Source organism: Manis pentadactyla, chromosome 6, assembly GCF_030020395.1.
Source record: "Manis pentadactyla isolate mManPen7 chromosome 6, mManPen7.hap1, whole genome shotgun sequence".
Lineage (NCBI taxonomy): Eukaryota > Metazoa > Chordata > Mammalia > Pholidota > Manidae > Manis > Manis pentadactyla.
In genome coordinates, this window is record NC_080024.1 from 157681659 (window position 1) to 157693684 (window position 12026).

The 12026-nt window shown below is 51.7% G+C and overlaps 1 protein-coding gene across 6 annotated transcripts in view; it reads left to right on the plus strand.

Annotated features, from left to right (window-relative positions):
- The window catches only part of NFATC1 (nuclear factor of activated T cells 1), a 181985-nt gene that overhangs the window by 68562 nt on the left and 101397 nt on the right, over window positions 1–12026 (plus strand). For 3 of the 6 annotated variants that reach the window (XM_057504309.1, XM_036884313.2, XM_057504310.1), the window contains exon 9: window positions 1135–1815. In XM_057504309.1, the coding sequence (XP_057360292.1) occupies window positions 1135–1815 (681 nt within the window). Of the gene's footprint in view, window positions 1–1134; window positions 1816–4138; window positions 4529–12026 lie in introns of those variants that run through there. The other 3 variants (XM_036884312.2, XM_057504311.1, XM_036884318.2) reach the window with 3 other exon arrangements.

A 12026-nucleotide genomic window follows, 5' to 3' on the forward strand; every position in this document is an offset into this window, starting at 1 on the left:
GCTTGCAGCTCTGCTTTCCATTAAACATGAGGACATTCATCTTGATCCTGGCAGCCCCAGCGTCCAGCTTCAGCCGTCTGTGCACGTGGAACTTGAGGCCGGGGAGGCTGCAGCACAGGAGCGTGGACCCAGCAGCGGCCTCTCAGAGGGGCTGCCAGTCTGGGTAGGGGGCTCGCCGGCAGGAACGCCATTCTGACTCTATGCCAGCCACGTGAAGAGGTGTGGGTGTGGCCAGGAGGGTCCGGCGAGTGCTTAGGGCCATGCTGGCCCCTCCAAAGCAGCGTGGGGCCCCTGCTGCTCTCGGCGGTTGCTCCCAGGCACCCCGACCTTCACGATGTCTCTGCAGTGGGCGTAAGAGGCATGGAGGCAGTGAGAAAGTGGGACCCAGGAAGCAAGCAGCAGTTGCTGGGGGTGCGACAGGGCTGCGGCCCAGAGAGTCACCCAGGGCTCCTCCATGCCTTCTCTTGGAGCCTCTGCAGAGGCTGGCCCGGGGCCTGGTGAAGGGTCAGAAGGGACCCCCGGCCCTGTCTGCACTCCGCTTCCCAGCTGCTCTGTGCACATCAGCTCTTCAGAGCGGTGGACTGGGGGTGGCCTGGAGGTGGGCAGGAGCTGCCTTTGTTCCCATGCGGTGCCTCCGCTGGGAGCCAGGCCTTCCTGCTGCGCGAGAGTGTGCCCTCTCCTGATGGCTGCGGGCTCTCTGCAGAGCAGACGGTCCCACGCCTCCCTACTGGTGTCCTGCTGCGTGTGTGCTCACCGAGCACGTGGACATGCATCCGTTAGGGCGTCAGTAGCATGACAAAAGTGGTAGCACATCCACGGTGAAGTTCTTGCTTTGATTCCTACACACCCAGGGCCCTGGTCCAGGGCTCCACTGTGGTGCGCAGATGCATGTTTATAGCCCATCGGAGCTGGGGTGCAGGCCAACGAAAACAGCGCTCAGCACCAGAACCAGCTGCAGCTTTCTGGGGCCCGTGACTCACACCCTTCCCTTAACTGGGTGGGAGGACCAGGCGGGAGGCTCCCAGGGACTCAGTCAAGACGCTGTTTGTTTTCAGAGGGCGCCCTAGCCGCAAGCTGCCCTCCGTCGCGCCCATCTGCAGCTTGTGTTTATCTCACTTCGTTTCCTCCTCACAGTTCCAATCATAAAGACGGAGCCCACAGATGAGTTCGAACCTGCCCTGACCTGTGGACCGGCCAGCCAGGGCCTCAGCCCACTCGCGAAGCCGCGCTACAGCCAGCAGCTGGCCGTGCCGCCCGCCCCGGGCTCCTGCCTGGTGGCCGGCTTCCCGCCCTGTCCACAGAGAAGCACCATGATGTCCCCACTGCCCTGTGCCAGCCCGGAGCTCCACGACCTCTCCTCTGCTGCCTACAGCAAGGACCTGGCCAGCCCAGGCTGTGGCCACCTCGGACTTCAGCGGCCAACCGGAGGGATCCTCACAGCTCAGGAGACGCCGAGACCTGTGGGCGTGCACCCCGGCTCCCCCCAGCAGCCGCCGCCTGCCCTTCTGCAGCCACAGGTGAGTCCCCAGCCGAGCAGCAGTGTGGGCCGCCGGCCGGCGCTCTCTCCCGACAGCCCCCCTCCAACACCACCTGGCGCCCAGGAGCCGACCTGCTCGCAGTCTTGCAGCCCGGCCCGTCCGTCCGTGCTGGGCCGCCCGCAGCAGCAAGTGCCGGAGGTCCCGAGGAGCGAGTCTGCAGCCGCCCGGCCACTGCCGCTGCCCGAGGTGCGTGAGGACAGTACTCATAGCCTGGCCCCCATGCCCGTAACGGTCAAGCGAGAGCCTCAAGACTTGGACCAGCTGTACCTGGATGACGGTAAGTGCCCACACCTCGGCCGTGCTCACCTGGCCCGCGTGCACGAGTGTGTCGAGGAGGGGGTGCCCCGTTGTGCGCGTCTGTGCGGGAGGCCCTTCCTGCTGCTGCGGGCGGGCGGCATCCGCCACCAGCCAGCTGCAGGCCGCGTAGCGTCGTCCCACCCCCTCAGCCGGATGCTGGCGGCCGCAGACCTCAGGGAACACTGCGGGCAGTTCCGGCTGAAGCTCGGGACGCCTCCGTTTGCTGGGCAGCAGCACCTGGTGCCTTGGTAGGCCCCACTGGTGGGCCGCCCCGAGTGGGACTTGGGGCCACACTTTCTGTTTCTTAGCGTTGAAGAGCTTCTGTAGTCGAGCAGTTTTGAGATGACAGCTTGTATGAGTGGCTGTGTAAAAACAGGTCAGCACCATAGGTGTGGTCAGGAGCCCGGTGCGAGGATCACAGGAACAGGCAGCCCCACGCTGGGGCTGGAATCCCAGCACGCGGGCTCTCGGCAGAAACACTGTCGAATGTGGATGCCGGGGCTGTTTGGCCCAAGGAAAGGCCATAGAGACATCCCGTCTCTCTGCAGCATGCAGTGTGTCCGTGCGGGTAGCCCCTGTGGACAGAGGTTCTCTTCCTCCCGCTGAGAGGGGTCAGGGTGTGTGTGCCCACCGGACGCCTCTGCCCAGGAGTTGGCTGCGGAATGCAAAGGGCGTCGTCTGGTGGAGGCCCCACCCCCCCGCAGGAGAGCAGGTCGAGGACCTGCCGCTCTGTCTGGAAGGCTGAAGGGCACCAAGTCCACAGGTGCTTTCAATTTCAGGCCTAGCTCTCCCTACAGTCATGCGGTGGCGGAAGCACAGCCCAGATGCCACCGGCTCCTGGGAGGGCCTGGGGCGTGGTTCCCTAGAGCCAAGAACCCACTCTGGGAGGGGTGATGGTAACTGCGGCCAGCCCCGCAGTCAGCCCTGAGTCGGGCCTTCCCAGTTCTGAGGGAACTCCGTGCAGGCGCCAATGGGAGCCCCGTGGGTGGGGGGGGCACGAGGGGTCCCAGGTGTCGCTCGGAGGGCTGGGCCACAACACCCAGCGCATCTGTAAAGCTGGGACCACGGGAGCCGGCACCAGCCTCCAGCCCTTGCCAGCCTCCAGCCCTTGCCAGCCTCCATTTCACATGCTATGTGGTTGAGGTTTTTGAAAATTAATTTTTCAGACGAGGATGTTGTCAAAACCACTCATTCTGTGTGGAGGAAGGTTCTGGAGACTGTGTGTCGCTTGGTGAGCAGGGAACGCGGCCTGGCCCGGCGGGCACATGGTGGCAGGTGTGGGGGGAGGGCCGCGGGCCCTGAGCCACCAGCGCTGGCGCCTGCCTTGCCCCGGGCCCAGGGGGCCCCGTAGCTGGGCAGCCCCTGACTGTCAGGCTCGTGGCCTCGGTTTTGGTCTCTCAGCCAGGTTGTTCCCCAGCTTTTGTGTGTGTTTTGTTTACCATCATCTCTTCTCAGGAGGTGGGGAGCACTTGGGAAGCCTGGCCAGGTGCAGGTCGCCCGCCTAGGCAGCAGGCAGCCACGCTGCATGGGGAGGGCCTGGCTGGGACGTTGGGACTCACAGGTGCCTTTCCTGTAGGCCAGCTTCAGAGTTGGCAGCCTTTCCCAGGGAGGGGCATGGAAGAAAAGATGGAAACGACAGATGAAGTCAGAAATTAGATGCCATTCGTTTCCAGTGACCTTGACGCAAACATGCACACACTTTGTCAGTGTGCACAATGGAGAGAATGGCAGGGGGCACACCCTGGGCTCCCCTGGGCTGGGGATCTGGATGCTGGACCGCAGGGCGTTCCGTGGAAGCTGTGGGGGGCAAGGCTTTGTGGGGTGTGGGCGGCCCCGGTCCTGGAGGCACGCTGGAGGCTGTGCCCCGGCTCTGACCTGCTTCTGCTCCTGGAAGGTCTCTGTGTGTGTGTGTGCAGCCGCCAGGCTGGGAGGGACCCTGCGTGGAACACACCAGCCTTCCAGGGACTGAGCGGGGAGCTCCCTGCTCAGTGGCTCAGGACACAGGGGTGGGCACGTGCCAGAGACCCCGTCCGCACGGTGACAAACTAGAGCACAAAGCACAGCGCAGTGGTTTCCCACCCAGGCGCCCCCGCTGTCCATCTGTGCGGCAGCAGCAGGGCAGGGGGCCCCACGCTGCTGTTGGTCAGGGTTTTGTTTGTGTGCTTCCTCCGAACGACCAGAGGTCATCATGGGGTGACGTGGGTGCCCCAGACTTGTTTGTAATCTGAGGATGCCAGGCCGTGAGGACTTAGAATTCATTTCATATGTGTACTGGTGTTTTCTTTGGGTTCTTTGTTTTCCAGGAATATATATAGAAAAACCCATTGGTAGGATCCGTCCAATTCTGAGGGCCCACGGCTTGTGGGGACACGCGTGGCGAGGCTGCAGCAGGTAGAGGCGGCCGCGGGTGGCTCACGCCTGAGCCTCCTGCCTGACGCACCTGGGGCCGTGCGTGGCTGGAGGCAGGCTCAGCACGCTGCACATTTCTGTTGTCCCCGGCGATTTCAGCCTGAGAGGACTTGCCTCGAATGCATCCCGACTCTTTTAAAGGATTTCCTTGTCTTTCAGTTCCTGCTCTTAGGTTTCATTTCAAAAGTACTCAGCCCATAAATAAATTCAATTATAATTTACTCTTTGGTTCAACAACACTCGTAAGATTTAAGCTCTCAATTTAGACTTCTCAGTCAGGCAGAACCACGAGGGCACACGTTTAAAAGATTGCTTGTATGGGTCTTGTGTTATTTTAAGTGTGGATGTAAAAAAACATGCCATGGAAGCGGCGTGTGAGCCATTTCTCTGGTAGGATTTCTACAAACTGCCTGCACTGAGCTGCGGGCTGCGTCCTCCTCCAGGCGACCAGCCACCCTTTGATTCACTTCCATGTAAATGTGGGCAGGTGATGTGTTGTGCGATGCGCTCCGTCCATACGTGTTTGCCGGGAAGCCATTCTGAACATTTCTGGAGGGCTTAGCCCGGCATCTGTGCGGAGGCACCGTCCTGGCGGAGCGACTTGCTGAAATGGGGCAGCACCGCCTTTGAGCTCCACAGCCGCGCCCCCCCTGTGCAGGTTTGTCTGCCACTGTGGCCCCCCAGCCGTTGTCACCTGGATGGCCCTGTGGCCGCCACAACAATCATCCCCTTCAGACCCCTCCCGGAGCCTCGGTTCCCAGAAGCCCAGATGTCATTAAAACAACAAGCAGGTGGACCGGCGGCCAGCACCGTGTCTGCCCCAAGTCTGGGCTGTGAGCTGCTCCCCTCTACCTCCCCTTTCCTGAGCTTAAGCTACTCTGGGAGAGAACAGAAAGCTTTCCTCATGGAAAGTTTTACTAACCTGGCACAGTGCCCGGGTCTGAGGCCTTCCCCATTCCTAATGGTGATTGAAGGAGTCTGTATTTTGGCGATCAAACACACCAGGTTGTTAATATTGTGGACGTAGGCTATATGTGATGGATACAAGAATGAATTCAGTCATGCAAATAATTCATTAGGGTCAGTCCTTAATGCACTTGGACGTCGGTGTGGGAGTCTCAAGGCATAAAAATCACACCACACACCACCCAGAGACATGGACTGCTGTCAGCCCGGTAGACCAGCAGGCTTTGTAAAGAGGTTCCCGGGAGACTCTAGGGGGGGATCTCCCAACACAGAAGTGAGTTTATCCAGTTCCAAGCCAGAAGCAGCCGCCCTGTGGAACAGGACCTCTAATCACTCACTTCCTAAGTGCTGAGCGCTTTTCTAAACCCGTGTGTGCATGCAAGCGGGACGTCAGGGTCTGCACGCACAGACACAGGCCAAGCTCCCTGGGGTGCTGTCCCAGTCAGAGATGCGCAGATAAACCCCAGTGTCAGCCAGGAGCCGCCGGAGCCTGTTGTCTCTGGGGCCCTGGTGTAGGCGGTGACAGAGCGCTGTGTTTCTGCTGCGTCTCCCGTGGGAACCTGTTGCTGTGGACTCTGGGGCAGCGGCAGTTAGGAGCCTGCCCCTTCATAAAGAGTGGACGACAGGGTGACTCTGAGGTGCCCACTGAGTAAGGCCCCCTATAAATAGGGTGTGGACACACGCACCACTGCCAGGCTTGGCTCTGGGACTTTCTGGGTTGGGGCGTTAGAGTATCTTCTGTCTCTCCTGCAGGGAGGGGGTTTGCTCGGCTCACATGACACTGGGGCTTTGGTGCGACTGAGCTTCTGGGCACAATGCTCAGTTGCCTGGTGTTTGAGTCGCAGCATATTTCTAATCGAAGTTCATTCTACAGCCCAGTCGTTCCTGTGCTTGTGGGGAGCTCAGTGGTGTCGTTTCTCACTGACGTTAACCTGCTCCCCAACCCCATCACGGGTCCCGTTTCCTTTTTTTCCTTTTTTAAATGGAGAGTTGTTTGAAACTACTAATCTGAGGGAAAGAAATATGGGCAGAGCACAAAGAAAGTAAAGGGGAGGCACCGGAAAGGTTTCCTGGAGTTTAACCGTTCACACCGAAGATCTGCTTGTGCCCCAAACACTCATGACCAGCAGAAGTAGAGGGACCGGGAGCTGAGGCTCAGACGTGACCGCGTGCAGGCACGTGTGATACTTGTCCTTCCTCATAGGTGAGCTCCAGACGCTAGTAAAGTGTGAGAGTGTGAGCACCTTGTGGTTGTGATGCTGGCTTTTCCTTGTGCGGAGCAAACTGTTTTCCTCCTGCAAAGGGGCGAACGGCTCTCCAGAAGTAGTGTGAGTGGCTCTGCCTCCGTTTCAGAGAGAGCCGTGCAGCGCTGACCTGGGCTCTGCGCCTTCCCTTCCCTAATGCTCGTGCGAGCTCTCTTACTTGGGAAGGAGCATGTTTACAGACGCTTTCAGGTCTGTGGGGAGTGAATGGGACACCACTGTGCTGCGTCACCAGAGCAGGAAGCCGTAAAGCAAGGTATGTCAGAGCACAATAGCCACATTCAAAAGCCTGGCTGGTGATAGACCGTCAGGGCTTGGTGTCCTTCGGGGACGGTGGTGGCCAGGGCAGTGGCGGCTCTGTCTGCATCTGCTGAACAACTGTGTTTTCACAGGAGCAGCCAGGGCTTATAACTCAAGCCAGGCTCTTGGTTCCCCTGCCCCTGGGGCTCCAGGCAGAGAGCCAGCTGGGCATAGACACGTTTATATGCTTTTCCTGGTACAAAAGCATATGCTCATGTATGGATTCCTGAGGAATAGGGAACAACCAGCTCACAGATGTCCATCAGGCCCAGGCAGAGAACACAGACAAGTGAAATTGTAGTAATTATCTCCCCATCAGAGTTGAAAACGTGTTTCCCAAGCCAACATGGCCCATCACTGCCAACAAGCAGAAAGCCCAGGTAACAGTAGTGGTCAGTCCTGGACGCACAGCCCAGGGCTTTCCAACGTGCCTTCTCATGAATGTCCTCTCGGTTTACCTAGTCAACCTTAGATGGTCCTGTGGCCGAGACTGCCGTTGTTGACCCCACCTCACAGAGAAGGAAACCGAGGCGCAGGGAGATGTGTTTGACGTGCTCGCCATCACGGTTAATGGTCGTGGAGCCGGGAGCACGCGTGGGCTGCCGCCTCTGCAGCGGCTCCGTCTCTCCACTCTGCCAAGGCTTAGTCCTGTTACTGAGCACTTCCCCGCTGTGGACATGATGACCAGAGGTTCCTGCTCAGAAGTCTAGGTTCAAGCATGAGTTGCCTTGCAAGCTGGCAAGCCAAAGAGGAGTGAGTATATTTTTTTCTTCATCAGAGAATTTCTGGTTACTAAGAGCACTTTTTGATACCTCATGAAGGGCTGGTGGACAGGCAGGACTTCCAAAATGATGGAGAGAGGGCCTCAGTGAGTTAGCACTCCCAAAAACAGACCAAAAAAATATGGACAAATCTATCAAATCAATCATTTCAGAATCTGGAAATTAACCAAAGAGGCAGAACAAACTGAAAAGCATTTATTTAAAAAAAAAGGTTGGACTTTGGTAAAAACAGCAGGATCTGTGGTGTTTTGACCTGGGGCTCTGCCCTTCCCCCTCCCCAACTCTGTGGGACATGGACGTGAAAAGCTGGCCCCTTAATAGTAGAGAGATTGGCCTCCGTAGGGCTCTGTTAAAAAACCCCATCCCCAAAATGCAGTCGGTATTTTGGCTGGTCGTGAGGCTCCCTGGAAAAGCTGCATTCCTGGGGCATGATAAAAAACGACACATGGCTGGAATCATGCCCATTGGAGCTGCTCAAGGCTGTGATCTCAACACGGCCAAACAAGAGGCTAGCCAAACTAGACAACCACAGGGGAGTTTGAGAAGCCGATATATTCCTGGGGATCTGCACTCAGGCGTGTGGATGCTCGGAAAGACCCAGGAAAAGCGAGGACCCGATCATTCATGTCTGGCTGACCTGGAGACCACACACAAGCAAAACTGCAAGCCCAGGCTGACTTGTGAGCCGCCTGCAATTCAAAGGTGGGCCTTGATGCACAGGTCTCCTCAACAAAGGCCAGAGACTCAATGGCTCAACTGACCATTGAACTAGGCTAACCTGAAGGTGCCCCCTAGGAAGCCTGGCTTAAAAATAAAAAGAATTATTTTTTAAAAAGGGGCCGGAGAATTGAGTGGCCACACATTGTAGAGAATACAGAATCTACAGAATTAGTCTAGGAAAGTCACTAATCAAATAAGCAGCAAATGGTTGGGGGTGGGGGTGGGAAGAGCCAAGTAATAACAACAAATCCTGTTGGGGCAGGGGTCTGGTTCCAGAGTTGTTGTTACAATATATTACCTATAATGTCCATTTTCAACCAAAAAGCTGTGATACACACAAAAGAACACTAACATGTCCCAAAGCGAGGGATAAAACACCCACGGGCAATCGACACTGCCCCTGAGAAGGCTCGTGTTGGGCTCAGTAGCAAAGGCTTTAAATCAGCTATTATAGATATATTCAGCATATCTAAAACTAAAACAAAATATCTGAAAACTAAAGGAAACTATTTTAAAAATTAAAGTATGGCAACTGTCTCACCAAATAGAGAATATAAATAATGAAATAGAAAAAAATTTTTTTAAAGAATCAGATAGAAAAGTCTGGAGTTGTAAAGTGTAGTAACTGAAGCGAACGATTCACTGGAGGGGCTGAACAATAGATTGGAGCTGGCAGAGGAAAAGAATCAACAAACTTGAAGAAAGGTCAATAGATTCTCCAGTCCACAGAATAGAGAGAAAAGACAAGAAAGAAAAACAAACATGGGACACCATAGAGCATAAAAAGTATGCATAGCGGGAACCTAGAAAGAGAAGAGAGAGGGGCAGAAAAACTATTTGATGGAATAATGGCCAAAATCTTCCCAAATGTGATGGAAAACATGATTGAACACATCCAAACGGTCAACAAATTCCAAGTAGGATAAATTCAAAGATTCACACCTGGACACATCTTAGCAAAACTGTCAAAAGTCAAAAAGACAATCCTTCAAGCAGCAAAAGAAAAACAAGTCTTCAGGCCCTTGGAAGCCTCAGTAAGATTCACTGCTGACTTCTCATTAGCAAAGGTGGAGGCCAGATGGCAGTGGGATATGTGTTCGAAGTGCTGAAGGGAAGACTGTTGCCCAGAAGTACATGTCTAGCAAAAATAGCCTTAAAGATGAAGGAGAAATAAATCTATTCCCAGATAAGCAAACGTGGGGGCTGCGTTACCACCAAGACGATAATCATGGGGGGTCCTTCCGATTGATGGTAGGTAGCACCACCACATAAAGAAGTGCTGGTAAGAGTAATTTCACAGGTAAATAAATCAACAAAAAAACCTAGCAGAAGCAAATTTTGAAACTCTTCAGATTTAAAAGAAAATACATAAGGCAGTGATTACAAAACAATGTGTAATAGACAAAGATGTCATCTGTGTGACAGTAACAGCAAAAAGAAATGGGTAGGGAAGGGACCCTTACCAGAGCGAAGTTCCTGTATGTTGCTAGAAATAAATTAGTATTAATCTGAAATAGATTCTTTTAAATTAAGGTGCATAATAAAACCTCTAGAGGAACCGTTAAGGAAATAACTTTAAAATATATATAGTAAATAAAACAAGACCAAAAGCAGCATTTAAATGATATACTAGGGAATGTATATTTAACACAAAAGAAGTCAGTAATAAAAGATTATAGGTTCAACAAGAACAAATAGCAAAGTGACGAATCAAATCCTACCATATCAAAATGCCATTAAATGTAAATGAATTAAATGCTCCAGTAAATAGGTGGAGGTCGTCAAACTGGATTGGGTAGAATAAAAACAAAACGGCAAGATCTAGCTATATGCTGTCTACAAACGGCATATTTTAAAGACACAAAAAGGTTGAAAATAAAAGGATGGAAAAGCTGTATCATGCAAATAGTGACCCAAAGAGATTTGGAGTAGCTATACTAATATCAGACCAATAGATGTAAGGCCAAAGAAAATGTTACTAGGGACAAAAAGATAAATTTTATAATGAGTAAAATATAAATTGAACAGGAAGATATAATAATTATGAATATATTTGCATCTAGCAACAGAGCCCCATAATACATGATATTAAAACCGGCAGAATTGAAGGGATACATTGAAAGATAATTAAGAATAACAGCAGGAAACTTCAATATTACAATCTCAATAACGTGTAGAATGACAGGACGGAACATGAGCAAGGATACAAAACAACTGAACAATGCTGTCAACCATCTTGACCGAAAAGACATCCATAGAACACTCCGCAGAATGGAACCTTCTCCGGGTCAGGCTTACTCCTAGGCCAAGAAACAAGCCTTACTTTAAATTTTGAAGTATTAATTCTAATCACAGTAGAGTTAATGGAATTAATCTATAGATTCAGTGCAACCCCTGCCAAAATTTTAGCAATTTTTTTTCCAGAAACATGACAAATGACAAAATGCATCTAAAATTTATATGGAATGTCAAACATCCAGAACAGCCAAAACAAGTTTGAAAACAAAGAACAATTAATTGGAAGACACAGTTCCAAGTTTCAAAACTTAGTATAAAGCTACAGTAATAAAAACATGGTGGGATTGGTATAAGACAAATAGGTCGATGGAACAGAAATTAGAATCCAGAATTAGAAATAGATCCTCCATGTATGGTGAATAGGTTCTAAACAAAAGACATTTAAAAGCAAAGCCATTTAATTGGGCAAAGGACAGCCTTGTTAACAAATAGTCCCAAAATGTTTAGATATCCATATGCAAAAAATACAAGCTTATACACTTACGCTGCACACAAAAATTTATTCAAAATTGACATGAAATTAATTGTAAGAACTATAACAATAAAGCTTTTAGAAGAATTACATGTGAGAAAATCTTGAAGGCCTTGGATTCAGCAAAAATTTTTTAGATATGATACCAGAAACAGTCCATAAAATAAAGTAACCAATCAATTAGACCTCATAAAAATTCAGAATTTTTCTGCTTCAAAAAATAACATTAAGAAAATGAAAAGACAAGCAACAGACTGTAGGGATGTATTTGAAAACACACCTGATACAGGGCTTCTAGCCAGCATATACAAAGAACACTCATATCTCAATAATAATAAACAGCCTAGTCAAAAACTGGGTAATATATTTAGATAGGTGTTTCTCGAAAGATGTATAAATGGCTAATAAGCACATGGAAAGATAGTTGTCATTAGTCACTAGGGGATGGATACAAATGAAGCACCAACACAGAGATGCCATTTCATACCTGTCAGAGTGACTATAGTAAATGAGAGAAAAGAGCAAAGTTTGGAGAAGATATGGAGAAGCTGGAACCCTTACACATTACTAGTAGGGATGTGAAATGACACAGCCGCTTGGGCCATGTCTCAAGAGCTGAACTTCCATTTACCATACGGCCCATCAGTTCTGCCCTTAGGCATCTACCTGAGAGAAATGAACTTAGGTCCACACACAGACTTGGACACAAATGTTCGTAGCAGCATGATGTGTAACATCCAAACACTGGAACCAACCTCAGTGTCCAGCAGCCGGGGAACAGGCAGGAAGAGTGTGCTGTAGCCATGGTGGGATGTTACTCGGACATGGAGAGTGGCCGATGTGCTAGACAGTGGGCTTTGTAAACATCATGTGACGCCAGAAAAGCCAGACACAAAGGACTGCATTACTATATGGTTCTACGTATGTGAAAACGTCTAGAGGCAGTAGCTAGCCTGGCAGGTGAATGTTTTCTGACGGTGGG